At 36.8% G+C, this 26,766-nt stretch overlaps 3 protein-coding genes across 11 annotated transcripts in view; 1 reads left to right on the top strand and 2 right to left on the bottom strand.

Annotated features, from left to right (window-relative positions):
* Positions 1-1,028, top strand: part of LOC126917642 (mucin-3A-like) — a 28,491-nt gene extending 27,463 nt beyond the window's left edge. For all 7 annotated transcript variants that reach the window (XM_050724746.1, XM_050724748.1, XM_050724749.1 and 4 more), the window contains one exon: positions 242-1,028. In XM_050724746.1, the coding sequence (XP_050580703.1) occupies positions 242-330 (89 nt within the window). In that variant the 3' untranslated portion in view covers positions 331-1,028. The remainder of the gene's footprint in view (positions 1-241) is intronic.
* A 103-nt stretch (positions 1,029-1,131) lies between these two features.
* LOC126917644 (vacuolar protein sorting-associated protein 52 homolog) lies at positions 1,132-4,171 on the bottom strand. Its single transcript, XM_050724753.1, has 9 exons — positions 3,783-4,171; positions 3,472-3,647; positions 3,005-3,389; positions 2,752-2,934; positions 2,547-2,672; positions 2,281-2,465; positions 2,114-2,198; positions 1,835-2,038; positions 1,132-1,759 (listed from the first exon to the last, which is right to left on the bottom strand). Exons 1-9 carry the CDS (start codon positions 4,014-4,016, stop codon positions 1,334-1,336), a joined length of 2,004 nt encoding a protein of 667 aa, XP_050580710.1. The 5' UTR covers positions 4,017-4,171; the 3' UTR covers positions 1,132-1,333.
* Positions 4,172-5,257: 1,086 nt separating this feature from the next.
* LOC126917646 (protein rhomboid) overlaps positions 5,258-26,766 on the bottom strand; it is a 488,728-nt gene continuing 467,219 nt past the window's right edge. For all 3 annotated transcript variants that reach the window (XM_050724756.1, XM_050724755.1, XM_050724757.1), the window contains 2 exons: positions 14,399-14,554; positions 5,258-12,614 (listed from right to left, as the gene is read on the bottom strand). In XM_050724756.1, the coding sequence (XP_050580713.1) occupies positions 12,373-12,614; positions 14,399-14,554 (398 nt within the window). In that variant the 3' untranslated portion in view covers positions 5,258-12,372. The remainder of the gene's footprint in view (positions 12,615-14,398; positions 14,555-26,766) is intronic.

Below are 26,766 nucleotides of genomic sequence, written 5' to 3'. Positions count from 1 at the left end.
CGCCCCATAACGTATTCATTAAAGTATGATACGGAATGAATTTCTTTTTAATGGATGCATAGGTGCTGCCTTACCCATCTTTATTCCTTGAAATTGTTCTTTCACTTTCAATGTTATAATTGCTTGTAATTATTTTCAAATTAATTGTTTTCCATTTAGTAATTACCGTTATGAAACAACCTTTCAAAGAAGATATTTTGTAATGAAGAAAGATCGTAAACTATTTCCTATGTTGTTCCAGGTCGAGTACGAGTGAACGAAGCACATGTCGTAACACATAATATACCAGCAACAAATGGAGTTTTGCACGCAATTGACGGCATACTATAGCCACTACAACATCGGTTACATAGATCGGTTACATTCAATTTGAAAAGTTAGGCGTCTTAAGAGGAAATGCATATGTCAGTCACAGTACACGAAAAATATTTATATTCTTATACTTATTACTTCTTTGCGATTTGCTAAAGAAAAATATAATAATAATCTTAGACTAGGTTTGCACTACGTGATAATCTAATAATAATTTATGAATTATATACTAGCCTAATAAACGTTCTGTTTTTAGAAATATGTAGCGATAATGAAGAAAATAAAATTTTAGTAAAAGAAAAAAGAATTTTTAACTCTTAGGGATTATTGCAGTAAATCGCAAAGAATTAAAGTATTCGTCTCAAAAAGATCGTAATTGAGACAAAAACATAGGTATCTCGGGAAAGGAAGAAAAAATAAATCTCTAGAACTATCATTAAGTTCAACAATAAGGATAAATCGACAGGATTTGCCATAGATGTTGTGAAATTGCATAAATGTAATGGGATCTTTTTTAAGGTATAAACAAATAGAAAGACTAATTTATATAACATAAATGCGTGTTAATCGCTCATGTTGCTACGAAAGCTATACGAGCCACTAAGTGCGAAAAATTAATTGCCTAATTGTATAGAATGGTAACGCAATACCATGATTAGTATTATTATAGTATGTATTATTTTATAAATAAATGTACAGTCTATGTTTTTTCATAATTATCGTCTTCTAATGTTATTTTCAATATTTGACTAATTACTATCTTTTGTCTTCTCACTTATATGCGATAAATAGAATAGAGATAAAAATTATGCAATCATATTGATAATTATAATAAAATTATTTTTTATTTTTGTAAAGATAATTTATAAATAAAGTATATAATATTTCCATTCATAAATATATATAACATTTACAATTACATTGCGTTCTAAATCGACGAAATTTAATAATAAAATTGATATAATGTTATACATTATTATGATAATTCTGCCTGATTTTAATAAAAATTCGTTTATTCTTTTTAATAATTCGCTTTATATTTTTTCATTTCCACCATTATATGATGGAAGTTTGTTAATTGTGTACGAGCATTTGGCGGTAAGATTTTATGGAATCTGTGATAATATTGCACTAACTGTGTCATTGCACGTTGTACCAGTGCTGTACCAAGTACCAAACTAGGGAAAGATTTTAATACTTCGTGATTAATTTCTTCTAACGCGCGTTTCCAATTATTCGTAAAAGATTGTACAAGAGCCAATGCTTTTCCCTCTTGTCTTTTTGATTCATCGGGTTGACCCTTCTCGATCATGGCTTCAGATTCTTTGACAAACTGTATTATACCTCCAAAATGTGGACTTAAAATTTCCTCGACATATTCCGAAGAACGTGCATTTAATTGATCGCGAAAACTTTCTGCTTCTTTCGAATTGTCTCGTGTTCTTTCCTAAAGAATATGGTTACATCTATAACACATTTTTTCTTATAATATTAATTAAGTGCAATAAATTAATTGTTTTACCATTAATACACCAAGAACCAAATCATAATTATTGATGAGAAAAACTAGTTGTTGTATTCTAGTGCAAAATGTAGCTGCCATTCTTAATAGGAAACACTGCACGGCTTCTCGCAATTCCGCTAATAATTGCGTAGCCCCTTCACAAGGAAATCCTTCAACTACGCCAACCATTGCAGCACTAAATTCAGCATATCTTCGTGTAATCTACGTACAAATTTCTTGAACTATTACTATTTCTAGAAACTTACGTTAACATATACTTTAATGTTATAAACTTACATAATGTGGTCCTGTCTCTTGGGTGAGTTTTAGTGGATCACAGCTTTTTATACTTTGAATATTCAATTGAAAAACGTATTCGAATCTAAAGATTCAAACAAAAAATATATATATTTAACCTATCACTTAAGATATTAAAAATTATATTATTATGTTGATTTAAATACCTAGGCCAAATTATTGATGTCATGTTATCCCAATACTTATCTAAAGCTGGTACTGCTCTTTTGTGACAAGTTAAGCGATATCGCATTACTAAATGTAAACACAAGAATAAAGCGATGGTATCATAGCAATCTTCCACAAAAGATTGCAGATTTTTCACCATTAGATTTATTGTTTTTCCCATTACCTAATTATTAAGTACATAACGTTATATATTCATTTTTGTTCATTTTATTAGAATTGACATAAATAATGAAAAGTACTTTACCTGATTAAAGATATCCATCGCTTGCACACCACGTACTTTAAAAAATTCAGTTAAGAATAAATATTCTCTACAAGCATTATCTACAAGAGCATATTGTTCACTCCTAAACAAAGCTTCGTAATGATACTATAAACACAAAAGAAATTGTTGTATCAATATTTCCATATATGATTTTTATCTTAAAAGTGATAATTTTCATATTTACCCTTGTTTTAGATGCAGTATGAGGTACTATAATGGGTGCTTCCAACTGAGAAGTTAATACATCTCCTCTATTGCCTATAGAAAATACTGTACCCTTATGCTTTAATACAGTTTTATGAAAAATACTTCTCCCTGCTGTGTCTTCAACTCCCATCATATCGTCTTTAGTTGCTCCTTCTTCAAACTACATAATTTAGTAATTAGGAAGAGATTTTGATTATCATTCTATTTAAGATTTGATACTATTATTTTACCTGCAGTTTCATTAGTCTCGAAGAATACGACTTAAAATATGAATAATATATTTTACTCATTGTGCTAATATATTCTCCACAAATTTCTTCAGCTACGTTTCTTTCATTCGCTAAAATAAATTCGAAGAAAAATTTATACTTCAACATATTATTCTGAGGGACTTGATAATTTGTCATTGGTTTCCTGAATTTGTAAATCTGTTCTAAAAGATACGTTCTGATCTTTGCTAGTGCTTTTACTTTCAGTTTCTCTAATATATCTTTCACATCTAAGCATGACTTTGCTTCTTTAAAACTTTGCTCCTTTACAAAATTTATTTTATGATTTAATGTTTGTAGTTGGGTCAAAAATTCTTTTTCAGTCACCGGGCAATCCATTATTCCCCTAATAAATTATAATTACAGATTTAAGAATATTTCTAAATTTTTAAACGAGATATTATCTTTGTATTATTCTTAATTCTTACGCAATAAGAGCTTCTGACACTGTCATATCTTCGATAAACTGACTAAGAGGTCCTCTAATAATTTGCCTATTAGACAATTGTTGACTCATTGCTACAGACTTACGTTGTAGGTAAAGTATTTCTGAACTGATACTTCCTAAATCTAATTGGAAACTCATTAACATTGATTCCATTTTCTGTAAACAAAATTTTTGAAATGCATTTTAGATCACACATCATATCTTTTAATATATTTCATTTTTGAAATCGTAATCAAATTTTAGAAATTATAAATTGTAGATACTGGTAATTCGTGCAGATTAAAATCTAACCTCCAAAATATTATCGCATGCAGCAATTTGGTTATGGAGACTTGCAATATTTTCGCTTTCTTTTATATAGTCTTGAATAGATTTATTCTCCACTTCTTTTAATTCTTTTTCAATTTGTCTGGAATATTGACGCAAATCCGTACCAGTCTTCAAAACTTCTTGAACAACATCATCTCCGAGATCTTGAGGTAATTGCACCTCATTATCTTCAAAGATATCAATTTCACCCGACATTTTACAAATCTTTCCTTTCTTTAATTAATTTATTAATTAAATTGATTTATATCGCACAGTAATAAACGCCATTCCTTACTCTGCTGTCAAACCTCTTTCACCTGTAGAACTGTCACAACGGTCACTCACATTCTCATTGGTCATACACGCGTTAGACGGAACTGGGTCATAGATAAAATAAAGAACAAGCATATCATTACAAATAAATGCGTATGTATAGGTAAAAAAGTTTATTTATTTAGGATATAATTTTCCTAATAATAATTTTTTAAATAATTTAAATTTTATGTAGGATGACGTGGACAACGTGGCATTAATAATATAAAAGAGACATTCATAATATACGTATAATATCATTTTTATTATTAATATTTTACTCTAATAATATATTAATAATAGAGATAATATTATATTTTTTATGACATTATAGTTATTTTACTATCATTGATATTATATGACAAAATTTATTATATTTGTAGTTTCGATTCGATTCCATTTCATTCGATTCTTACCATTTTTGTCATTCGATTCCATTTCATTCGATTCTTACCATTTTTGTCACATGCGATATTACCGATTCAGTATTCAGTATATTTGAATTAAAAGTAAAGTTTCGTATGGAATTACAAATAAAATACAGTCTTACCATCCAGTCTAAACGAATGAATAAAAAATATTTATTCGAGGACCTTTTCCGAGCACTAATTTCAACAAATAATTTATGAGTTGATTAATTACAGTAGTTAAACAATTATTTTATCTTATATTTATATATAAAAAAATCTGATTTGTTTCGAGGTCGGTATTCCATATAATATTCCAGAACGAGAAACACAAAGTCTCAATAATGTCATGTTTAGTCTGCATCTACGTTTAAATGTATTTATCAGCTCACAGTGCATATTTAAGTTGGTATGCTTCCTGTTGTACCGATTATCGATCTACCATGCATACCGTAGTTCAACTTGAACTATTGTGTAACCTACACTGTAACGTCTTATTTTAGTTACTTTATTATATTGTAAGGCTATCGTTCGATTCAATTGATTCGTTCTATAGATCAAAAATCGTATCAATATCCGAATTTAGTATACAGAAAAGTATAAAAAGCGTACGATACAAGTTAAACCTTGTTAATCTGATTTAATAAGATTAAAGGAATTGCATAGTACGAACGATACTAAAACGCAGCTTGCATTCTTATGTGGAATTTAGGGAAGGTAAAGGAAGTAGAACGTTCGTTCTTCACAAAAATTTTATTTTCGCACATTTCTCGCGTTCCTTTTACAACTTTTGCTACTTCGTGTTTTTTCTTTTATACAATTTACAAAAGATCCTTTGTCTTTCATTTTCATTCCCCACGCGCACCGGAAAAATCCGAAATCTTGCACACGGAGACATCAATGAACGAATGCGACGAAACGAGCTGACTAACGATGACGCTGGCGAGGTTTATTTAAACGATGACGGTAATAAGAATAATTTATTATATAAGTCGATAATAATAATATTAATAATAATAATACAATAATAATAAGTAACAAGACTACAGCAACGATAATATCAATAGTCGCACGGAAAGTAACCTTTCAGGCCTATTTTCGCTTTTACTAGCTCCGCCTCTTTGGCTTGTGAACGTTTCATGACTGACCGTACATTATCAATGGTATAAATAAATAAATAACGAAGAGAAGATATCCATCGACCATACACTAAACGAACAATTTTTTCCTCGGCTAATTCACCCGAGAGATGTATAAGATAAATGTGTTTAATTTCGTTCAAAGCATCGTTCGGATTGGACAAGTTACTAGAATTTCTCATGGTCAAGTCAATTGAAGACTACACAGTAAAATTATGATAAATCATATTTCCACCATTTACAGGAGAAACAATTTCAACATTCTGTTATACAGTCGACCAATCTGAAAATTGTCTCCTTGTTTGGTTGAAATATTAAGTACAGTTGTAATAGGTACTATTGTCTTTTTTTCTATTTTCGTGCAATTGGACCTGATTATTCTCTTTTCATATTCTATATTAAAGTAAAGTCCATAGTAAAGTCTTCGTTTAACTCGAAATCATTCGAATTCAAGTAATTTGACTAATCTCGACGAGGCTTAACAGATGGCAAACTTGTACTTGCCTCTACCGTTCCAAGAGAAACTCTATTCTGGAATTATTTCTTTTTCGTTTTTTTTCTTCTTTTCTTATTTTGATTTAAAATCATGATCGCGTTACAATCGTTTTAAACTCGCGAGGAACCTGCCCTGACTCGATTAGGTGAAAGCGAACATTCGTGGCTACAAAATCGACTAATTATACGAAGCTAATTGTATGAAACTGAAAAGGACGTCTTTCCCCTGTACGAGTTGACGTACGTTAGACTGCGAATGCTTATGCAAATTCATATTTTCAATTCATATTTTGAAAGCATCCGAATAAATGAAATCTAATAATTAATGCCTTGGATATTTCTGATACTTTTGTATATCACGCGAATTCTGTAAATTTCTTAGATATTTAAATTTCTTATAATTGCACAAATATCCACAGTCCAATTATTACAAAATTAATTGGCGCAATAAAGTATAATCGCCAGAAGATCACAAGCGATCGTTCGATTTCTCGTTCGTTTTCGCTGACGATTATCACGAGCAGCGGCGCGCATTATATAAACAATTTTCTTCGACTAGACGAATTATTTGAAAATTGTGAATCACGAAATTACACAAAAATTGTGCTTATTACGATACAATGAAAAAGATACTATTGAATATTTCAAATCGCATGGAAAGAGCATATTTACGCAGAACTGTTTTAATTCCTAACAGTTTGATCGTGATTTGCCGCCTTACGTTTCTCAAGCTAGATCACTCTCGATCAAACTCAGTCTTGAAATGAAATATATCAAATTTTTCACATGCATTACAATAAACGCTGGATATACTCGGAAATTTAATCTCACTGCTCGACATTTCATATTTTGCAATCATTCTAACGATCATTCGTTGAGTTCCAATTACGCTAGAACTTCGTTTACACGAAATTTCAGTCGGCCAATCTCATTTCAGTTGGTAGGCGATTAAATGAATTTCTGCCAGTTGAATGTATTTACCTGAACACGAACCCAATAAACTCTTACTATAATAATAAATAGCTAATGATAGAGGATTAATGAGCAAATTGAAAAGTCTCGTCACATTTGCTCCAATTACGTAAATTGCTTGCCTGCCGACAAGTTTGCACAAACGAAGTTCTACCGTATATCATTCGTACGTTCGACAGAAAGGCTCGTTTCAATGATCCCGACGATCTTCGAGCCTCGAGGCCTCGACGCAGCACGCCGGTTCGAGACGCGTGTTCCATGAATTGTTCCATTAAAATTTCGTTTTAAAAACAGCGGTACAGATAGTGGACGTTGTTCACGGTAGGTACAATCGTTTGGTTCGCCCATCGAAACGTCGAGTTCATGAAAAAAATTAACTTAAAACCTAAACCTCTGGAGACCGGGAAGAAAAGAAAAACCGGAGAAGATTCCAATTCTGCTCGTTAATTATTCCGCAAACGAGCAGGATGATCCCTCCTCGAAACGTCTGTGCTTCCGTTATCCGAGAGGCGCGCGTTCCAGGAGGCGAAACTGCATCAATTAAAAGCAGAATTCGAAACAAACAATGCCCAGCAACGGTAATAGAAATTAAACAAGAACTAATACTAGTATCGGCGCGCGTGTAGCGCTGCTACAAATTTCGAGGTACGCGAATTCGAAGCCGCTCAAGTGTCGAGAACGAAACGAAAACGCTGTCGTTATGATAGATATCCGTGTATCTAACCACGGATTCTCTATCGATATCGAATATTCGGATTAATTCGTCGTATCAGATGTTCGATAGCTGGCTCGGGCGCCGCTTAATAAAACGAAATAATAAATAAATAAATAAATAAATAAAAACGCGTGAAAATAATATACGTTGTTCGATGATCTCCCTCCGTTTTCTTCGAGGCTGTAAAGGAAAGGGAGAAACGAGCAGAATCGAACGATACTTAAACGAATTCGACACTTAAACTTCTTCGACTTGAACACGTGTTTTAATTTCTAACGTTAACACGCGAAATAATTTAACGGATAGAACGCGTTCGTGACTGTATAAATCTCTCGTCGTCACGCCTTAATTATGCTGATACAGTTAGACTATGTCGCGAGCGGAACTTTTCTATTTGCCTCGCAGGTAACATTTTGGCCGGCTCTTTAATATAAATAAACGTGGAACTCGAGGACTGGCATTAATATTCAATAATGATATTCTGGTGTCCGATTTGAAATCCAAAATCGTTAGGACGACGTGTTTCAAATCGCTGGTGAAATTGGTGATTCGATATTTTTCCACGATTCCTGACATAACGCGTTTCAAATGAAAACACGAGAAAATTACACTAACGGCAATTGTCACGATATACGGTGAAAGTTCAATTTTCGTAATTGTCGAGATATCAACTATCGATGTTATTTAACGATTATTTGTAAGCGTAATCAATCGGAAGAAACGCGTCAGAAATCTGAACGACGAATCACCATGTTGTTCTAAAGTAAATTTTTGAGCCGTATCTCGCCGTTTCAAAACGGAAAAAGAAAAAGAAGAAGGAAAATTGTTCTCCGACAATGTCTTAATGCCTTAGCTGCCTGCTGCCGCTACTAATTGACTAGCATCGTTAATCACTCTCGGTTTGAACTCGTTCGCCTTTTCGCCATCGACTTTTTGGTACGAATTTCCTCCTCTTCCTTTCTCTCGCTCTTTTTATCTCGCGAAACTCGCGCGGACGATTAGTTTTCGCGAACCAAAGGAAACTCAACGTCGCAACGAAATAATTCTCGATTTACTCGTTAATATCTTTCTTCCTAAATTTTCAATCAATCTGGTATCATTTACGTTTAAGAAATGAAAATAGTTCGGAAATTATAACGAAAAGAATCGACCAATAAATGGAAAAGCAAAATAAATTGAGAATATTTCCTCGTGTGTGAGTCGACCGATGAATAAGAAAGAAGAGAAAAAGAGGACGTGGATTAACGAATGGAGCGGACTCGAGGAGATCCAAGTCGCGACGAAATCACCGGCACACCTTTATCGACGAGAAAGTATCAATAAATAGAAGCTTTCGTATTTACTAGGAATATACGCGCGACGAAGAACGAGAATAAGCAAATAAGTTAAGAAAAAGGCGAAAGACACGCGCTTCCAAAGATCCGCGGTACAACTAGTCGACCATAACGCAACCACCTTATAGTTATACGCAATTTAATTAGAAATGGGCCTTTATAGAGTGAACACATCTGTTTCACGAAGAACTCGTGAAAATCGCAACGATATTCTTCGATCATTCGCGCGAGCTTCTTCGTTTCGCTGTTCGATGATTTTCGTTCTTCGAATGGGCCTAAGCTCGTTCTTCGAAACTCTCGTTTAACGAAACTTGAATTTTAGGTCGACGATAAATCGTGTTACTAAATTATAATACGAACAGGGACATAGAATATGGACAAAGCTTGAGAAAGTTGCCCCACAAAACTCGCGAATCCTCATCGTATCTTCTTAAGCAAATTTCTCTAAGAAAATCTTGTTACTTCGCGAAACACCAAATGCAAAATACTTGATATTCGTTTCTTATTTGTCTCTCTCTCTCTCTCTCTCTTATCGTTCTCTTGTTTTATACGAGCAACCACGTAATCTCGCGATTATCAGACTAGACCGCGCGGTCGACCGAGATTTACTTCGGTCCAACGCGCTTATATTATATTCTCGCATTTGTTTCCGCGCACACGCACACACACACACTCGTGCATACACATGGCGGCATGTCCGCCGTTTTGATTATGTACAGAATTATTTACAATGGTATACAGATTAGAGCGCGAATCGATCGCTCGGTCACAAACACGCTGGAGGAGACAGCTTTGATCACATCTTGATCGCACCTTGGTGATGATCGTGGATGTTTGGCAGTCGGTAGAAGATGAAGAACAGAACCAGTTTTTCTTTTTTTTTCTTTCTCTCTCTCTCTCTCTTTCTTAAAAACGCATCTCGACGAGCACTGCGTTTCGTGATAATTACGTAGATGCCCCGAAGATAACTAAACGCAGCGGCGCGCATTCGTCGCTGTTTGAATTTCGCGCCTCGAGACGCACTTGAAACGAAGAACGTTGAAGTTCTTTTTCCTTGATTAATCATCGATTTTCTCAATTCTCGTATTAATAAACAAAGATCATCGTGCTTCGTGGTTATCGGATTCAACTTCGTAAACGAACGAATTTTCCAACGACCAAGGCAAATCCTTGCGATCGTCAGCCGTAAGAGAAGACGCCGGTAGGAGACGTTCGATTCTTTAATCCGCTGGTTTTTTTCATTTGCACGACGTTCCGTTCAATTCTCGAGAAAGATCGTTGCCGTGTTTGTTGCCAGGATCGATCCCCGAATAGCGACGAAAAGACCATTCTTCTTTCGTTTTCTTCGTGACCAGAGAGACGATCGATCGTTCCCCCTTGGTTCTCCTCTCGGTTTCTTGTATCTGGACACCTTGTTTCCCTCGACATCGCGAAGGCTTCCTCCGGAACATCTTTTCGCCTCTATCTCCGTTGTTCTTCGCTTGTCGTCCGTCTTCGTTCGAGAAGTGAAATTGAAAAGGACAAAAGAGGTTGTTCGCTGGGATTCTTTGGTTTTCTTCGTGCCACGAAAGCGGCCGATAAGCGAGAAAATAATCCGGAAAGAAGAATCGCGTCTCCTTCTACGCTCGTGTCGTCCGCTCCCCCCTCCCATCCCCCCGAAACGAATCCTTTAAACGAAGATTTTTTTTTTCTTCTTCTCATCGTTCTTCTCTTCTTTCCTTATACCATTCCTTTCCGTTTCTTTTCTCTCTCTCTCTCTCTCTCTCTCTCTCTCACTCTCTCTGCTCGATGAATCGCGAGTTTTCGTGGTTATCGTAATTCGAACGACAATTTGGGTCCCGTAAACGGATTCCCAGAGGTATCTCGAATCTTTGGTTTCTCACCGGGAAAGTAGGAAATTGCTGACGCTCGAGGGGAAGGGATCGGTTGTATCATTCAAACTTTTCGATTTCTTTTATTATCTTCTCCGTGATAGATTCGTTTTTTCGTAGTTGCAATCTTCGACTTGGAGAAGACAGGTAGAGTCGATGCGAACCATGACGTGTATGCGCGTAGGAAAGGAATTTTCTTCCTGGTATTTCAATGAATTAATTAATTAATTAATTATCTTATGCGCTGTTGAATTTGTCCCGACGTAGGAGAGAGAGACACGAAAGTAATTTTATATTTGTATTATTTTAATTACGCGATATTTCGACGAATAAGGGAGCTATCTCGCGAAAATTGTATTCGAAAATAATGAGATTTGTTGTCGCACAGTGTTTTCTTTCCGGTCTGTGTTCTGTGTCTTTCTTGTTTCTGCTCTCTCGTTTTTATTTGTATTTTTCCCCTTTATTTTTTGCTTCTCGTTTTATTCATTCATGTTTGCGTATTCAACGAGTGTCAAATGTCACGGCTCCTTCGAATATCTTCGTTTTCCTTGTTCTTTCAATTTGTACTGATGACTAAGTTCGATCAAAGTAGCTAAAATATTCATTCTTCGACTTCCTTTGAATTTTAATATACTTTTAAAAATCTCCTCTTACGCGAATGCCAGTGATTAGAAAATTATTTCTCTTTCTTCCTGTTAGCATTACGTAATCATTAATTTTTCCTTCTAATCGTAGTGCTGTTTTGCTAATCATTTACTTACAGTTTCTCCGAAATATCTGCCATCGCTCTCTATCGCTTTCCAAGCTCCCCTCAAAGCAAACTCTTGGAAAGTCCGATTTATCAACAGGGGCTATCATCGATTCTCCTTTTCACTCTTCAGTCTCGCAAACAACGAACCTTCCCATCTAATTTTTCTTCGCTGTGTTCGTTCAAAAACTTCGGTTCACCATACACGACTCAAAAAACCGTCCCGTGCAATGTTCGACTTCCTTTCATTCAAAAATATCTTCTTATCGTCTCTTTGCTCTGCACTGCGACCGCCGTGGAATCGGAAACAGAGGTTTCTCTCCGTTCAAACTTTCATCATCTTCTTTCGCTTCGTCTTCAAAAAATCCACTAGACGCTTGGAAAAAATCTTTTTTTTTCTTCGCTCATCTCCGTCGAGGTTAGAGAACAGTTTCTCTCGACCATCCTCTCGATCAACTCAAGCTTCCACGTTTCTTCTCCGTTTCTCTTCTGTGTCCTCCTTTGTTTTACTTCGACAATTTGTTAGTCAGCTTCGCGTTACGAATTTCGCGGTTGGCCGTACGCGAAGCTGACCTCGCGTCATGGATAGTCCGGATGCATGAGATTGTACATGATCGCGAAGATCGTGCAGGCCGCGTATACGCCGAGGGCCACCCACCAGAGAAGCTGTTCGTGGAGCCGCTGCTCGAAGTTCTTCAGCACCAACAAACCGATCGTCAGACCCGCCAATGCACCCGTCAGATGCGCCACGTAGGAAACTGGCGGGCCTATTTGCTCGGCTGCGTATCTGTCGTAGATCGCGAACCCCACGTCCGCACTCGCTGAAAATGAAAATCGTTTCGTTTTACGTTTCTTCTACTTACAGATCTATCGAGCTAATTGCTTACATAGGAGGAAGACGAGTCGAGTTGTCAGTGGATTATCAAGTTGTCGGGGTTAGGTATCCGCTAATTTCTCTACTTAGGACTTTCCTACCTTTGAAATTCAGAATAATTTTAATTGGACAGAGTAGGCGATTGGATATCGAATCTCGGCAAGTAAAATACTGGACTAATTTTGAATTCCGTGTTTCAGTGTTACGTCGAGAATTAGAAAATTTGTCTGAGATTAACAGGATCGAGTCGGCAAGAAACTTTGGAAATAGTAGCGACGTTAAAGCAATGCTGTGAAAACTGCAAAGCTCGTTTTACTCGCGTGTAGAGTGTACCATTTCCTCCTGCTTCTATCTTCGTTCCCATGCTACAAACACTTTCCGTATTTTGTCCTCTGTTTTAACAACACGAGCAAAGGGAAACCGGCAAGTTATATTAACACTGGAACTACCACACCAGTCAAATTGACTGGTTTTACAATTTTACATGAAAATTCCTACTTCGTGTTGTATTTTTTCCCGTGATAATGTAATAACTTTCGCAACGATAACTAAAAGAATAATATAGTGAATTTTATTTTGTTTTTTATGTATTCAAACTGAAAATTATTTTGTATCAAGGCTACTTATACTAATACCAGTCAAAGGTACTTGACAAAGTGTAAAAGGTTCTTGCAATCTGTTTATCGAACCCCGATTAACCAGTTCCCTCGTTTTGTACAACTTGCCACGCGTTTTTTAAATTTTTACTGCGTATCATTCAGTATGACGATATGAGTTATCACGAAAATTCCGGATCGATCGCTAGATCTCAACACTAAAAGTATCACACCAGTCAAAATGACTGGTTCTACAATTTTATAAATGTGTCAGCCCTTGTTTGGGGATCATGGTCCCAGATGGATTAATAATACGAAAAAATGTACTACATAACATGGAATTCCTCCTGTAAGAAAGTAAGAAATCAATAAATAACAAAAATATTTTATTATTACGTATTTTTTAAAGATCAGTCATTTTGACTTGTTTTGGTAGAAATAGCTTAATGTTAACTATCGGTAGTTCTAGTGTTAAATCCGTTGATATTTTTTTAAACTTTAATTAAACAAAAATCAAAACGTAATCAAACAAAAATTAAAACGTACAATTAGATAAGGAGCAGAATTTTTTTTTTTAAGTATATATTAGTTACAGATCTGCTGTGGACGAAATGTTTATTGTTTGCTTCGAGAGCTGTCATATATATACCAGTATGAAACTATGTCACAAGATAACCGCGTATGGTTGAATAAACGTTGAAGGTTTACGTGGTCAGGGTGATTTAAAATTCAACTTTTTTTAAACATGCTCCAGACTTTTATCTCAGATCGCGTTTTAATTGTTTGTTAAATTATATCGACATAGATTTTACGAGCTTAAAGTAGATCTTGTATTATCCCATAATTTTCTACCTTCAAATTATGAAAAAGTTCGGGAGAAAATTAAATCGGTTGAAAAAACTGAGCTCGAAGTTCCGAAAGATTTTCCACATTTTTCGTTCTTCAAAAGCTTTATACGTATAGCTTGAAAGTTTTCTATATAACTTTTTAAAGAAACGTATGTAGTTTTACGATCTTTGTTTTTTAAATATAATATATCATTCTCTCTTGCTTAAACAAATTTCTCTATCCGTGTAATATCGAAAAAGATACCGAAAGAAAATGTCGAGAACTTAAATTTTGTTCGAAATCTTACCGATTACAAAGATCCCTATTAATCGAACAATGCCGAACTCCATGTTATTATAATTGAGAAGGACGTTGGCTAAATGAGCCGCGAGGAGGGCGTAAACACCGCCGCTTGCGCCAACAAGGTACACGTCCGTGTCGAACACCGAAGTACCCAGAGAACCTGTAAACATAAAAAGAAAATGTATCAAATGTATCAAAAAAGAACATTTCTCGTATCAAATTATGCAAGTTAGGGTAAAAATGTTATATTTGAGAAACCTATCACTGTTAGCCTCTCGTTGTTTGAACATTAGTTGTCAAGAACAACGGATATTTGCATCTTTTTGTATTAATATTATAATAACGTTAATATTAATATTGTATTTTCTCTTGAAATCCTAAAGAAATTTCCAAGATATATATAGAATAACGAATCGATGAAATCTCATAAAAGGAAAGAAATGGAAGACTACTGCTATTATTTGTTCTTTTCACCAACTTGTTTCCCTTCAACATCTTGAAATCAATCTTAAAAATTAAAATCCTTGAAAATCTTGAGGATTCTACAAATTGCTTCGTCTCATGTATAACAAATTTAACACTTTCGCGAAACAAGTTGGCATGCACGCTTCTGCACAAGTGTATTCCATTGTAGCAAGTTACACGGTGTAACAAAAGACCGCACGTCGTCGTTTCGCATGCGTGCGAAGCAACAGATGTTTCCGAGTAGGAAGCCGAAGGAAGAGCCGACAGTGGAAAACTGTGCTGTAGACAGCCAACTTACGACTAGTTTCGTCACTAAAATTCATAGTTTCAGGATGCTTACTCGAGACCATAATGATGATTAATATCAGAATGTTCTCGCGTCATTTGTTCTAATACGACGAAATTATTCAGGAAAAGGAAACTTTCAGTGGAAGGTATTGTTCTACGTTTACCAATATTAAAAACCTCTAGACGAAAAACAATATTTTATAAACGAAATCGTTAAATGTCGACGAGAAATAGACGCATTTATCGAAGAATTAAAGGGATCATCCACGTGGAAAATCTAACAGCTGATGCTTTGTACCTCGAGTATGTCATCGCTCTAAAATTAGTAGTATAACACGGTAATAGTCAGACGTGGCGGAACGATCATACAGAAGCACTTCGCTTCATCTCTATCGTGTTCGAAAGTTCCTTTGTCGTCTCCAACACCAAAATACTCTCCAATTATCCTTACAGAACTCACGTATCTCTGTAATATTTATTTTTATATATTATTTTATCTATTATTATTTTCGATCGTCTTATAGCTCAAGTGTACCGTCGTTCTGAAATCAGTAGTATACTACCGCGCTAGTCAGACATCGCGAACACGTCGTAAACAAATCATTTCTAGAAACTCTTCGCTTTATCTGTATCAGAAAATCAGTCGGAAAAAATCTGTTGGTGAAGGTCTGCTGGCGCTGGGAACGAGAGGGCGGACGAAGTGGCCGAAGAAGTAGCCAATTCTCCAGGTCCAGACCATTACAGCCTGCAACAGTTTGTCCGCAGAAATTATACTCCTTAACCTAAGAGCGAAACTAAACGAAAATTGGGCAAAAAATAGAAATCTTCGTGCAAACCACGACCAACAACAATACAAAGCGACTTTTTCAAGAAGATTCTTACTCTACCAAGACATGACCAAGTCGTAATCTCAAGAATCCTAATGGGCCACATGAAACTCGCTCGCCAATATCTTCTCAACAAAGAAGAATGTCCAACCTGCGAACTGTGCGAAGTTCATCCGACAGTAGAGCACATTATCATTCATCGCAGAAGACACGTCATGAATAGACAACGATTCAGCGTAAGATCCAGCTTGAGAGACAATTTAAAGGACAATGAACCGACCCAAAATCTACTGCGCTGCTTAAAACATACCAAACTGTACAACAAATTGTAAAGATCGCTGTCGAGTCGTTAATAACCAACGCAAATGGTCGATGCAACAATAAGAATAACTGAAATAAAATCAATTTTCTCCTGATGCTAAAATATCGGAATATTCGATCAACCACGGGGATTAACAAACGTGCAATTATCTCATCCGCGAAACTTTTGGCTTTACGTACTATCCCACAATAATCTACTTCGTTCTACGAAACAACTTTAGAATTTAATTATAAAATTATTTACTAAGCTATTAATTTCAACTGCACTACTCGTGTGTTAGTCTAGTTCGATTGTGAAGCATATAGGGAGAGAGAGAGAGAGAGAGAGAGAGAGAGAGAGAGAGAGAGAGAGAGAGAGAGAGAGAGAGAGAGAGAGAGAAAGGGGAAGAGAAAGAGAAAGAAAGGGACAGACAGAGAGAATAGTAGCAGTAGTGGTAGTAATTAGCGAGTGACCTGTATCGTTCTGGGAGCTTCATAGGGTAGCGGTGCTGCTCACCACCATAAACCTCGTAAACTACCTGTGCATAGAGTTTCCTCCGGTTGGAAATCGGATATGTGTTTCTACCTTGGCAAGGAAACGTTCGCTTCACATCAGACTGGTTACTATCCGTATTAAGCAAATTACTTATCTCTAATGAATCGACTAACTATAAACCGAGTTCCAGAGAAATTAACAATTTACGTATTACATACGTCCGACGAAAGAATCGGGTTTCATCGGGGAATTCGAGTTGGGGAACTTTATTCTTCGAAGGATAGTCCACGTTCGTATTGAATTATCGTGCAGCTTCTATCGCTACGTGTATAATCCCTTATGGAGTTGAAGGTTGGAAGAGAAAGCGCAAATCGTTCGAGGAATTTAGTTTCAAAGTGTAACTGTAGAGACGAGAAGAAAGGTAATAAAATGAACGTTGAGATAGCTTTTTACGATGTAAATAAAATAACAGAGATAATGTGTGAGAAGGAAAATATTAAGAATTACGAATCTATCATCGAAGTTCCTTAAAATTATTGAAAATTAGAAATTACGACGAAATCTCGTGTCAACGAGAATTATGTCTGCATCGCTAGAAATAATAAAAGCTGTATAATAAGGCAATTATGCAATTATCGCAACGTTAAACAAGCTAATCTGTGTCGCTTTGAAATCTTATTTAACATAAAGACAAAGCGAAATGCTGCACGTTAAGACAAACAGAGACGAACGAATATTAATCCTTGGCTGTTTATCACGGTATCAAAATTCAGAAAGGGCCGTTGCCATTAATCAACAGACTGTTAACGTTGCTAATAATGATAAAATAGTAAATACGATGGTAGTAACAACGGCTGGTTATAATTTACGGTATGTTATCATACTACATCTGAATATAGATAACTCTATTAAAATTAAGTTCCCGTAACAGGTACCGTGGTTGGCTCCCGTGAGATGAGACGACTGGAGTTTGTCCAGCCACTATACATTGGGATTATTACCGAGAGAATGCCACCATAAAAATTGTCTACCCTTTGGGCTCCACGAATCTTCGAGCTTAATAATGGTAAGATTAATTTCTTCGTATGAAATTCTACGTTACTCGACGTTAACGTCGATGAATAAGAAAAATATCATTTGTGTTTTGGAATTTTTACACTCGTACTTCCAACAGCCTGAAAGTCGACAAACTTTGTTCTCATTAATTTACTAAAGACAAGATTGCCAAGTTTCGTGGATCAGAATCTTAAATTAGATTACGATCTTAAATTAGAATAGATCCGGATATCGTACCTTTGAATATAAACGTACTGAAATGTAACCATATCCGAGGAAGCCGCGGGATATTAAAAGACGTTTGAAAATAAAATTTCATTCTATCGATGAAGTCGATGGGCGTCGATGCTCGTCAATTTTATTTTTACGCGCTTCAGGTATTATATATTATTAAACGACTTTTATATTTCCTCGCCTTCTTCGTCCATTCTTTTTTTTTTTCGCAATAATAGTTCTTGGATCTGAAACACGTGCAACAGGTGCAAAGTATCAACTACGAGCGCCGCAACCAATAGCAAAAAAAAAGTATGAAGAGTGTCGGTACTTGGATCGTCCTATGGGGACACTGCACACACGTGCAACGTCCACGATTGTATTATCGGTTTTCCGTCCAATAGAAAAATTGATAAGACCAACAGTTTGTTAAGCAGACTATAGAGACACATTTATGTAATGACATATTAATATACGCGGGACATATATTGTAAAATTCAGATGTTCGAAATCATTCAAGTAATCTTTTTGATAGTAAAAGGCGATTTTAATGCAACATCTTACGAAAGAGAAATTTTTACTTATGACATTCTTTTATTTACGGATCTACAAAGTAAATTATATACTTATGCATAAAGACTAAAACTGATCTAACTCGAGTAACTAATTTGTCTTTATTATCTATCAGCTTGATAATTATACGAGTTTAACTATTTAATGATTACAGAAGTTTATAGCGGACGGATTAAAAATACACATAAATTGGAAAAAGAGGAAATCGTTCGAGCACTAGTTTCGTTTAAAACCACGTAATCGGAAGATACGTCTAAACGATAGAAAAAAATGAACCATAGTATGGAACACCGTGCTAACACGAACTAATGATACGAAGAAACGAACGTAGCAGAAACAACCAGTTCTTCTCGTTGCACTTCGCTCGTTTTCACCAGGGCACCAACGAATCCTATTACCGAATCTGTAGAAGGGAAACGTTTGAAAATTTTCTTACGTGTACCACTCTACCGTCTCAAGGATCCGTGGCTGCATTCAGCCGGAGAACTGTGATACCGATAGCAGAGAGGAAAAATGCGGGGTAAAAGTGGGGTGGAATAAAGAGGAGAAGGAGTTGCAAAGACAGCCGATGCGTCTCGTATTGCTCGGCAGGAGAAAATAGAGCGCGCATTTAGAAGGCGAGTGCAAGCACGTCGATGCATTCGTAAAGAGGGACACGGAGGTAATGGAAGCAGAGAGCTGGGGTCCGGAAACCTGGGAACCAACCCGGAACCTGCATGCCCGATTCCGCCGCAAGAACGATATATTTTAACCTTCAATGAAAATTCCACGAGAATGCGTCTGATTAAACTGGAAGGAAATTTAAATCCACTTTTATCTAATAGAATGGGAATTGATTTTATTGTGATCGATTCGATCGACGATGGATTATCGATTTTGTCCATTAGATGCTATGCAGTTGGTTCTAAGTTGGGTCTGCGATATTTTTACCTTATTCGTGGGCATTGTTGCTTCACCCATCAACGATCAAGTTAAGTCAAGTTGTTGATTAATTAAGCGTAAAAATTGTGTAAAAATAATTGTGTATTAGAAGAACAGATACGCATTATGGATACACATCGTAGATCGGTGGCAGAAAGAAGAAGTTGCACGACTCGAGAAGAGACACTTAGTTACAGTGCTATGGAATATTTCAAATTCTTCGAAGTTGGTGAAATTATGGAATGTAGATGGAAGAGGAGATACTAACGAAAAAGTTGTAGGAAATTTTCCGAATTGCTTTTCGCCACGTGAATTCAACGGAATTCAATAACGTAAAGTGAGTGAGAAGAAGTTACAAATGAGTCTCTTATCCTCTTGCTCCTGATTCTACGGACAAGTCAGAATGTATAGAGTGTGAGCATATTTCCCTCTTATCGTTGTTTCCGGGGCTCGTGGCGAATCGACGGGGACAAGGAAACGAAGTAGTTTTCGAAGTTTGCGGGAGAAGGGAGAAACCAGTGGCACGTAAACAGTCTATAGTCTATGGCTCTGGGGAAAACGAAAGGAGAATGTATTGGCTGCCGTCCGGGACTCCCGATCTAGCTGTTCGTAATAAGAAAGAGTAGCAATAGAGGGAAACTGTATTTTAGAGATGTCGAGGTAGTATATGGCGAATAATTTTCTAGTCTTAATAAAAATTGAAGTACTTGTCTTCCGGCGTGAGGAATTTCTGTAGCAGGTACTAAGAAATTAATAAAATAACTCGGTATCTGCGTTTAGGTTTTTGAATTCGATAAAAGAAATATTAAAAACGAGGACACTAGGACGCGAGTCGAGGGAACGTTAACGCGTTTTGGCAACATTTCCCCATGCAATACGAGGGTTGTACAAATCACTTTCATTGCGAAATCTGTCATTGTCGTTGTTAAATAAGTAGTTAGCCAACGAAGGGACATACTTTTAATGTATTTTTAATTAAAAAAAAAGTAAATAAGTAAATTAAAGCAAACAGCAGGAAACAACAGAAAGTATTGAAATTAAAAATATTCCGCAGCAAGAAAAATGATCGCTTAATCTTTCTAAAAACCGGAGATACCTGGTAGGAATAAAAAAACGTAAAAATAATAGGAATTTTTATTCCATTAAAAATGGGTAGACCAGTCTGAAATAACATAGCATAATATACCTAGCTATTCATATTCTCCCACCATCTATCTTGCAATACGCTCATTTTACCGCACCGAATGTCAAAATTCTAAACTGTATTGTACGCGTATAAGCCAGATGCGACCAGGATTACAAAAGTGATATTAAAGAGGAGCGGAATAAACGGAGGCTGAATACGAAGGGAATTTTCGATGGTGTTAGGTCGTTATCGAAACAACACACACCGAATATTGTTCATCTTCTATAAGCCCCCTTTTCTCTGTTTCTCTTCCACCTTCTACGAGTCTTCCACCTTCGACGTCGTTGTTTCTTTTTCGTCTTTTCATTGTTCCATTTACCCCGCTTAATTCTCATCCCTTTCGCGCGAAACTTTGCCACGTTTTTTGGATTATTTTATCGGCTCCGCCATTCGCCCATCCTATTTTCCTTTCGTGCCTTTTAATAAACTTTTATATCGTTTGCTCTATCCGACATTCTTTTTCTTTACGCTTCACTTCAGCATATTACATTTCATTGCTATAATAATGGAATATTTTTTTCTACTAACTGTACGCCAATTTAACTACATATTCTTGTTAGTTTTCTCATCTACGGTTTTTCTATCCAAATAAGCTCTTCGTCCCTCCCTATTGCTTCTATGCTATTCGATTTTCTCGGTTCGTTAGTTCGTCTCGAAGCTTTCCTTTTTAGTTCTTCGTGTCACTTTCTACGAACATGTTATTACTATTTAGATTTAGCAACGATGCTGGTCTGACATTGATTATCGTAATTAGTTTACCGTAAACGTTTGAGTAGCAACAAGGAGACAGCTTCGATGTTTAAATCGCATTTAAAAGATAGATAGATAGGCAGGTACAAATTTTTGCGTTTCATACTCAGAAACGAATACTGTTTGGCTATGAATTTGTAGAACGTTTAAAAAAGCTAGCTTCGGCTAGCTTCTTATCGCAGCAGCTTCTTTATTACATTTTAGCAATTAACTTGATGTTACATAGCAATAACACATAACGTATTTTATGTAGTATCTGTTTTTAAATTTGTAATTCTACTCTGCTCGACGAATGGTAAACATAAGACGAGCGTATAATAAAAAGGAATACGGTATTGACATGGAAGTATGGAAGTGCGAGTTACAATGACTCCTCCTCTATCTTTAAACAAACACGGCACAGAGAAAAGGTAGCTCGCAACAGAAGATGAAAAACAGCGGTTGCACCGGAGAAAGAAAATAAAATCTACTCGATACGTCGGACTTTCTTCTCCGGTTTCCTGTGCGCAAGTTTATGCCGTTGCTTGGAATTTTCAATTTTACGCTTCCTGATGAGCAAATATCCGAAGTACGATGGAAAATCGATGATGGCGTTCTCCTGGCAGAAAATAGCATAGAGATTCGCCAGCTACTATACAACTGCCACGGTATTATGTATGAAACGCGTTTTGCGGAAGCCTCCAAGCAAACAAGCTTACTTCGAAACTGGATTTTTTTACGATCTACGAAATTTAAAATTCCAAGTTGATCATTCGTTGTTACGATAAGATATTTCTAATTTGACAATTATTCGCCGAATAAGATTGCAACTTTTTCTTTATCGCGACGTCGTGAAGCTTTACCACGTATTCCGTTATTAACGTTTATTTCGTCTAAGCGACTTAAATAAATATCGCGAGGTTCGTAAAAAGTTCAGGGGAAAAGTTCCAAGACGATTTACGTTTGAACGTCGAATCGACGACGAATTACTCGGTAAAATGCTAAATCCTTATTAAACGAAGATTTCCTATGCTCTGTTTTCACGAATACATTTTTTAATCGTGTTACGAACGTACGTATTATGAATTGTATTTTTGCAAAATTCGTTATTATTTGTCAAAGTAATACGGCCAGCTAGCGTGAAACGAAAATAAACGAATTGAAATAATAATGAACATCGATAGCGATAATTAGTATCGGTCGATTAAAAATTCATTATTCGAGCGTATCCCTTTAAGGATAATGAAGCCATCGGGTAAAAGCATGGAAATTATTTTTCCCATTACTCTCGTGTTAATATTATAAATATGACAAAAAATTATATATGCACAAACGGAACAAAGTAACATTCCAACGGACCCTGCTTTAAAATATTACCGACGATATTTGCAATTCATGAGCATGTATTACACACATCGTAGGGGACTGTAAAAACGAATACGAAGGAGGGGGGATGGAAACGACGAAACTGCGGACGAGATTAAAAAGCTCGATAAAATTAACACGAAACGGTAAGGATGACAGGGATAGAAAAAAAAAATTGATCAAATCAACGGGAGCATCGACCAGAATAAAGAACAATAGCGCACGCAAACCGAAAGAAGAAAAAGAGGAGGAATACTACGGAACAAATAGAATGGCATAGGTCGAACGAATGCCTGAAAATCCAATAAAAGAGAAAAGAAGCAAAAAAAAAAAAAGAAAGAAAAGACAAAGACAAAGGATGAAATAGAGTACAACGATTCGCTGAGAAAAAAAGGTGAACAAAAGAGAAATAGGGAGAGAGAGGGGGAGAGAGAGAGAGAGAGAGAGAGAGAGAGAGAGAGGAAGTAGAAGAAGGAAAAAGCGGTCGATTTTCCGTGTTGTAAATCAAAATTTAGAATCTTTCGAATTTTTCTCGCGATCTTTACTTCGAGCAAATTATATTTCGCTTTTCTAACAGAGAACAAAGAAACCATAAACAAAGATCTTTACGATATTAATTTCCAAAGTTAGTTTGTTTGGAGCTTTTAAAATTGCTAAAATGTCTTTGGTATACAATTGAGATCGGGACGTACCATATTTTGCAATTTTTCCAATACGGTTCGCTTTAAAAACAGGCTCGATATTCTTTGAAATAAATGGCTGCCTTTTTTTTTTTAACCAGCGAACGACGATAGAAAAATTTGATCGACGCGTTCCATTTGAACCGCAAATTAATATCACGAGAATATTACGTTGAAAAATTTAATGAACACGTCGGAACGTATCTTGGTTAACGATAGAAACATCACGATCACGGTCAAGCGATATAACGCGTATAACCATTAGAAATAATAATAATAATAAAAAAGAATGAAAATAACGAAGTACGTTTCTAAATATTGGGATCATCTAATAATTCCATCGACGTTGAATTCAATTCCGAAAAGTCTGTTACGTCAAAAGCGAAAAGGTACCTGCTGCACGATGAGAAAAAAGCGTGATCGAACAGTCGTCTAAAGGGAGACGAGGGTGAAAATTAGCGAAAAGGTAAGCTGGAGGGCAAATAACGGGCACTGAAGGGTTTCGAGGAAGGGAAAGGCTAGACAGACGGCCGTCTAGCATCGGGGATACCGTGGTCTCTCGTTGTGCATGCAAAATGCATCACGCATACGGGAACGTTCCGCGACGACATGCAGATACCGTCGTATAATTGTCCGTGTCACGCAATCGGCACGGCGCCGGTGATTCTGCGACACGAAGTCTCGCTGCCAATTCGAAAGCGGGGCCGTTGACGGAACGAATGAAATTACGTGGAAATTAAACCAGTTTATCTCGAAATTATTCTCTCGGCATCGCTTTCTTTCCACCTTTCTAAGAATTTCGAATTTCTTTCTTCCATTGGCCGGGACTTTCTGGCACCTCGAGCTTCTTGCACAATCATCTAATACCGTGTTAGTTATTAGCGAAATTCTACAAGTTACAAGTTAGATGTTATGATATGATATCGATAAATTTTCCTGGGTAGCCAGACGAACGAACATCTTTGAGTATTTGTTATTATCTTTATATCGAATCTTTGATTATCGTGTTTGGGGTAAGAGCGGAAAATCATCGAATAATAGTTGGTAACCTATGACGAAGTTGTACTTTAACGAGCCACTCGGTGGATAAATGATAAACGTGTTTGTTGTTGGCGAAATCTCAAATCTTATTGCGTTACGTTAAAATCATCGAAAAAAGAAGAAAAAGAAAAATGGTTTATATAGCGTAATTAATTGAATAAAAGAGGTGTTCTCGCAGGCTAAAAAACATTTAATTCTGAAAGGCATGACAGGAAAGCGCGTTTGAAAAATTCAAGAAAGCTACCGGGAAAGCTATATTTTACAGTTTCTATGTAAAGTACCTCTCTATATAATCCTCATTCTAGAAATTATTCAGAATAATTAAATTATGCGAGCGATCGTACGTTAGACGGTAATTAAATTTCATCTATGAATGCACGAAGTGCAAAAAACCTGCAAATTGATCGATCGTAAAGAAGAGTAAGTGAAAAAAGAAAAAATGAAGAGAGAAGCGAGGTAAAAGGCGATAGATGCCGTTGCACTTGCTTAGTTACAATCGCATTACATCGGCGCGACCGCGATGCATACGAAGTAATCTTGTCGCGGTGGCCTCAGACAAGCTGTCGCCGCCTCCTGTTCACATGGAAAGCTACGAAGGTTCCGGAGAAAGCCAGTAGGAACGACTACTTCAGAGGGGACCTTCCGAGAAAAGACGAACGAGGAACGGTGCCGCTTTATTCTCATTACGCGATTCAATATTCCGAGGTAACCTTCTCGCCTGGTCTATGATTAAGCGAAGCTGCAAAATGAAAATTTCGATAGCTCTGTCCTGTGTGATAAATCCAGCCTTTTTTCCCCTTTCTCGATCGATGTAAATTGAGACGTGGAAAATTGGACGAGCCTCGAAGCGTGAATAAAAGGTAAGCACGTAAGAAGCTTTCGTTGTTAAAGCGAGATTGGAATTTATCATTGAATTTACGATCTATACAGGATCTCGACTTCTTATTTCTTGTATGGTTGGATACGCTACGTTATAACGTAGCTGTAAAATATAGCTTTCCGGACAACTTTCTCAAATTATAGGTTTATAGCGTTGGCATAGATCGTTTTTAATTTTTACATAAGAGAAACAAGTTTTGGTATGTGACAAAAGCGCGCGTTTCTTCCTGTCTATATACCACTTTCGTATTTCCATCCATTTGTTTTCGAAAGGTTAAACAATTTCCAGAAAACAGGACGAACAACCAGTCGATTTTAATCGTTCGTAACAAACTTGGCATTTTCATCAAAACTAACTATGCGAGAGATACGACGAAACAAACGAAATACGTACGAACGTCTAATTCCATCGCGTCCATATGGTCCATCCAATTACACGTCCTTTTTCGCAACTCCAAAAATCCCCCCCAAAAAATCTTTCCTCGTGCGCTCTTACCCGTTCCTCTGTTCATTTCTCTCTCGTAATTCCGAGTCACCACAGTCGGTTTCGTTTCCAGTTTCCGGACATAGCGGAACGTTACGATCCCCCGGCATCTACGTTGTCCGATGTATCCCGGACCTCCCAGCGGGAGTTTATTATTCATGCGCCCTATTTTGCAACGTTTTACTTTCATGACTGCTAATAACCCGGGATCCGAGTCTAATCGAATTTATGCAAATGGCAATTAGGTTTACACGAATGTGCGGCCCTTGCTTCTCGTCCTGATACGTGTACCAACGGTACACGCGTTTCTACGGATATACACGGATACACGAGAAACGCGCGTGCCTCTCTTTTCTCTCTCTCTCCCTCTCTCGCTCTTTCTTCCACCCTCTCTCCGTGCTTTACACGCGACAGGGACGAAATAATGGAAAGAGAGAGGAAAGAGAAGAGAGCGAGCGAACGAGAATGGCGACGCAACATGCTCGCAAAGGGTGACAGAGGGGAAACGAGGGATGATCGGAGGGTGGTGAGATGGAGGGGGAGGGGAGAGTAAAAACACGTTCCATGCTGGAAAATCCCGAAACACGGCAAATGGAAAGAGGGACAAATTGTGTTACAGAGAAGAAATAGAGTCGCGCGGCCTGGCAGTTGCAGCTGCGCTTGCAACGGCATTTATATGGGTGAGAATCGCCGAGTGATTTAAATTCAGGAATATTGTTGCCAGCATTCTGTAGCATTACTGCATTACATGCCGGCGCATAATCGCGCGTGCAACTATCGACAAGCCTCGGCTTGGCGAATGCTCGGCGCGTTAAATGCACTTGGACCGAGGTTCTCGTTTAATCGCATTTTGTTGACAACGGATAACG

The sequence above is a fragment of the Bombus affinis genome, chromosome 6 (assembly GCF_024516045.1).
Source record: "Bombus affinis isolate iyBomAffi1 chromosome 6, iyBomAffi1.2, whole genome shotgun sequence".
NCBI classification, from domain to species: domain Eukaryota; kingdom Metazoa; phylum Arthropoda; class Insecta; order Hymenoptera; family Apidae; genus Bombus; species Bombus affinis.
Note: the sequence above shows the minus strand (reverse complement) of the source record. Positions and strands in the feature narration are given on the sequence as shown.